General features: G+C 64.0%; 1 protein-coding gene across 5 annotated transcripts in view; it reads left to right on the top strand.

Annotated features, from left to right (window-relative positions):
- TBC1D14 (TBC1 domain family, member 14) overlaps nt 1-1,860 on the top strand; it is a 110,543-nt gene that overhangs the window by 78,132 nt on the left and 30,551 nt on the right. For all 5 annotated transcript variants that reach the window (XM_010854532.1, XM_010854531.1, XM_010854534.1 and 2 more), the window contains one exon: nt 1,716-1,822. In XM_010854532.1, the coding sequence (XP_010852834.1) occupies nt 1,716-1,822 (107 nt within the window). The remainder of the gene's footprint in view (nt 1-1,715; nt 1,823-1,860) is intronic.

The raw sequence follows: 1,860 nt of genomic DNA, 5'->3' as shown, positions 1-1,860 counted from the left end.
TCTGCCCCTCACTCCATGCTCCTCTGCCCCTCACTCCATGCTCCTCTCCGCCCTCACCCCATGCTCCTCTCCGCCCTCACCCCATGCTCCTCTCTGCCCTCAGCCTGTGCTCCTCCATCCCTCCTCCCATGCTCCTCTCCACCCTCAGCCCATGCTCCTCTCCACCCTCAGTCCGTGCTCCTCCACCCTCAGCCTGTGCTCCTCCACCCTTCACCCTGTGCTCCTCTCCGCCCTCACCCCATGTTCCTCTCTGCCCTCACCCTGTGCTCCTCTTTGCCCTCACCCTGTGCTCCTCTCTGCCCTCAGCCCGTGCTCCTCTCTGCCCTCAGCCCATGTTCCTCCACCCTCAGCCCGTGCTCCTCTCCACCCTAAGCCTGTGCTCCTCCACCCCTCACCCCATGCTTCTCTCCACCCTCAGCCCATGCTCCTCTACGCCCTCAGCCCATGCTCCTCCACCCTCAGCTCATGCTCCTCCACCCTTCACTCCATGCTCTTCTCTGCCCTCAGCCTGTGCTCCTCTGCCCCTCACTCCATGCTCCTCTCTGCCCTCACCCCATGCTCCTCTTTGCCCTCAACCCGTGCTCCTCTCCACCCTCATCCCGTGCTCCTCTCAGCCCTCACCCCGTGCTCCTCTCCACCCTCAGTCCGTGCTCCTCTACACCCTCAGTCCGTGCTCCTCCACCCTCAGCCCGTGCTCCTCCACCCTTCACCCTGTGCTCTTCTCTGCTCTCAGCCCGTGCTCCTCTGCCCCTCACTCCGTACTCCTCTCCGCCCTCACCCCATGGTCCTCCCATGCTCCTCTTTGCCCTCACCCCGTGCTCCCCTCCACCCTCAGCCTATGCTCCTCTCCGCCCTCAGCCCGTGCTCCTCTCCGCCCTCAGCCCGTGCTCCTCTCTGCCCTCCCCCCGTGCTCCCCTCCGCCCTCAGCCCGTGCTCCTCTCCGCCCTCAGCCCGTGCTCCTCCACCTCTCACCCCGTGCTCCTCTCCGCCCTCACTCCGTGCTCCTCTCCACCCTCACTCCGTGCTCCTCCACCCCTCACCCCGTGCTCCTCTCCACCCTCACCCCGTACTGAGAAGCGCTGTGTTGCGTCTTCGGCACCTTTGCGCTTGTCCCCGTCTGTTAGCGGTGTGTGTTCACTGTGCACAGCAGACGCAGCGCCTCCGTGCAGCTCAGAGCAGTGTGAGGTCGCGGGCTCCGGCCATTAGAGTCCAGCAGTCGTTGCCTGAGCCTTCGCCCGCGTGCAGCGGTGCGGTGATGGGCGGCTCCCGTCACGGGGCCCTGGGGTCTGCCTGCCCCCTGCCGCTCTGCGGTGGTGCCACCTGCCCCCCCACCCCCGCCAGTGTTTGCCCAGCTGTGTGCGGTTCCCGGAGCAGGCCAGGTCGTCTCTTGTTGCTGTGCTTTCCACTCAGAAATCCCTTCGCAGTCTTCATCTGCTCAGAATGCTGCTGTCAGGCAGACTCTGGCTTTGGAACAGCGCTCTGGGGCCCTCTGGTTGCTGGTGCCCGTCTCTGCGTGAGCAGTGCCTGCAGTGGCACGGTCACTGCCCAGTGGAAGGCAGTCGTTGGTCTCCTGGTCTGTACGATCGGTGAACTGTGAGCCCCCTGAGGCCAGGGCTGTGACATTCACCTCTGTGGCTTGGGGTTAAGCATGTGGGCAGACAAGTGTTTCTTCACTGAGAACAAACTCATAAGCTCACGCTTCCTTTTTCATCCAGGTGGTGCTCTAGAAAAGTTCGAGATTTGTGGTGGCAGGGAATCCCTCCCAGCGTGAGAGGCAAGGTCTGGAGCTTAGCCATTGGCAACGAGTTAAACATCACTCACGGTGAGTGGCTCGCGTGGTCCTCGGCCCGGGGAGCCTGG

The sequence above is a fragment of the Bison bison genome, unplaced genomic scaffold, assembly GCF_000754665.1.
Source record: "Bison bison bison isolate TAMUID 2011002044 unplaced genomic scaffold, Bison_UMD1.0 scf7180017864342, whole genome shotgun sequence".
NCBI classification, from domain to species: Eukaryota; Metazoa; Chordata; class Mammalia; order Artiodactyla; family Bovidae; genus Bison; species Bison bison.
The sequence above is the reverse complement of the archived record's forward strand: the minus strand, read 5'-3'. Positions and strand labels throughout refer to the sequence as shown.